Source organism: Aptenodytes forsteri, unplaced genomic scaffold (assembly GCF_000699145.1).
Source record: "Aptenodytes forsteri isolate BGI_AS27 unplaced genomic scaffold, ASM69914v1 Scaffold53, whole genome shotgun sequence".
In the NCBI taxonomy this organism is placed as follows: domain Eukaryota; kingdom Metazoa; phylum Chordata; class Aves; order Sphenisciformes; family Spheniscidae; genus Aptenodytes; species Aptenodytes forsteri.
This window is the reverse complement of record NW_008795909.1, coordinates 2,634,204-2,636,325: the sequence shown is the minus strand read 5'-3', so window position 1 is coordinate 2,636,325 and position 2,122 is coordinate 2,634,204. Positions and strand designations below refer to the sequence as shown.

Genomic DNA, 2,122 nt, shown 5'->3' with positions numbered 1-2,122 from the left:
CCCTGAAAAAAAAAAAAAAAAAAAAAAGAAAGAATGCTATAATATTTGGAATTTCTCTTCCCAGTCATCTTTAATAAATGAAACACACTTTAGTGCAGTTCATATCCTAAGTTTTCCCTCCTCAGGCACAGAAACTGTCCACTGATCTCTACAAAAATATAAAAAATGCAAGTCCATCTGCTCCTCTGATTACTTTTTAAACACAGAATTTGTGTCTCTAAATTTAATTCTGCAGAACAACACCTGCTTCAGTGACAGAACATCTCTAAACTGTAGAACTGTTGATCTAACTGCAGGAAGTGTTTACAGCTTTGAAGTGAGTTTTCCTGCTCCTTTGCCTCTTTGTTTACATGTACAAACATTCTGATTTCTCTTTAATGGCTTGTTTTAATGGCAATGTTTTTTCTTCCTCAGTGTGTGCAGATGGAGAAGATGGAAAAATGCTCTGGAGTAATGCAAGCTTGTTTTGCAAGAAGTAGAAATTACATTTTTGTGCTACAATCCATGCTGTTTTTTCCTGCTAATTCTTTGTCTTGAAGATGATAAGCATAATCATACTATACCTGTCTTTCACAGAGAAATTTTTCTGCTTTTCAAGGGTGTGAATGAGAGTAACAAGAAAGTTCTTGTTACAAATTAAAGCATGCAACATGTTGAAGCTTTCATCCTTGCTCGTTTGGTCTCTGCTCTGGAATAGTTAAACAAAAACAAGCAAACTGTAGTTTGGCTATGATGGATTCTTAACGCTCAGAAAAATGGTAAGCAACATATGGCATAAGATCCTGGCCTCATTCAAATCAGTGGGAATTTTGCATTTATTTCATGGGTCTCAGGATTTTACCAAAGATGCATTTGCGGTTGTGTACAACACAGAGTACACATGCGCAGAGCATACATTTTCTGTCATATACACAAAGTAATGCCAATAGTTAAGTTTGCCTGTCATCTCCCATGACTAGATTCTGTTTATTTTATTTAAATAAGTCATAATATACATTGGGTAACAGCATCTTACATATCAAATTCTTCTTATATATAAATCCATGTAACCCTCCTCATGGGGGAAGGGAACATACTGAAAATGCAATCTGATGTGTTCTAGGGCAACACTGAGATAAGGGATACAATCACTCTTGAAAAAATATTTATTAATTAAGGCATATCACACTACATCAACTTACCTGTGGCATGTCTTCACTGAAGATGGATGCAAAGCCTCCTGACTAAAATATAAGACAGGTGATATTTATCATTCTTACGTATACCAAAAGTTTCTAACACATGTATGTTAAACATGCCAAGCATGTTCCTGATGGCATACAACTTGAAATAAAACAATTGAAATGCTGGCTTCTAATGTGGCTACAATATAAAAACTCTACACAAGAACTTCTGCAAAGGTGCTGCCAAGGTTCACTGAAAAGTGAACTCTCAAAGATGACCTAGTATCGACTTCAGTGTTACTGTGTGTGTTACTCTATGCTGCTGAGCTGCACTAGCATAGCCGTCAACTAATGCTCCGCAGGAAAAGCTGTTTATTACCCTCATCTGCAAATGTGCTGGTGTGCAAGGGGTGCTGCAGGCTGCATCCTTCTCGGACGGCAATGATAGCCTTTGGTATACAGGGTTTCTGTAACAGAGTGACACTTGAGTTCATCTGCCTCCATTCATTTCAAGGCACTTTATGAATGTTCACTAATGAACTCTCCAGGAGGTCCATGCTGTCAGTCTCCAGAGAGGCACAGGAGCCACCACACATCCAGTCCTAGCGAAAGCTCTCACAACAAAGGGAAGCCCCCAGTTCTCAAATACATTGTCAATGCCTCTTGTCTGACTCTTACCGCCTGTAAGGTCCCAACACAGCTGCATGTTCCCAAAGCAGCACCCTTGAGCAACAAATTCACACTAGTAACATTTACTGTCATCTGCTTTATCTGTGATGCTGGCAGCCCCTAGTTTCCTTATAGAATCATAGAATGGTAGAATGGTTTGGGTTGCAAGGGACCTTCAAAGATCATCTAGTCCAACCCCCTGCCATGGGCAGGGACATCTTTCAGCAGATCGGGTTGCTCAAAGTCCCGTCCAACCCGCCTTTGACCACTCCCAGGAATGGGGCATCCAC

The 2,122-nt window shown here is 39.7% G+C and overlaps 1 protein-coding gene across 1 annotated transcript in view; it reads right to left on the bottom strand.

The window, feature by feature from the left end:
- Positions 1-2,122, bottom strand: part of PLXNC1 (plexin C1) — a gene marked incomplete at its 5' end in the record, with an annotated part of 74,937 nt that overhangs the window by 23,740 nt on the left and 49,075 nt on the right. Inside the window, 2 exons of the mRNA XM_019473419.1 lie at positions 564-688; positions 1,182-1,223. Of these exons, the coding sequence (XP_019328964.1) occupies positions 564-688; positions 1,182-1,223 (167 nt within the window). The remainder of the gene's footprint in view (positions 1-563; positions 689-1,181; positions 1,224-2,122) is intronic.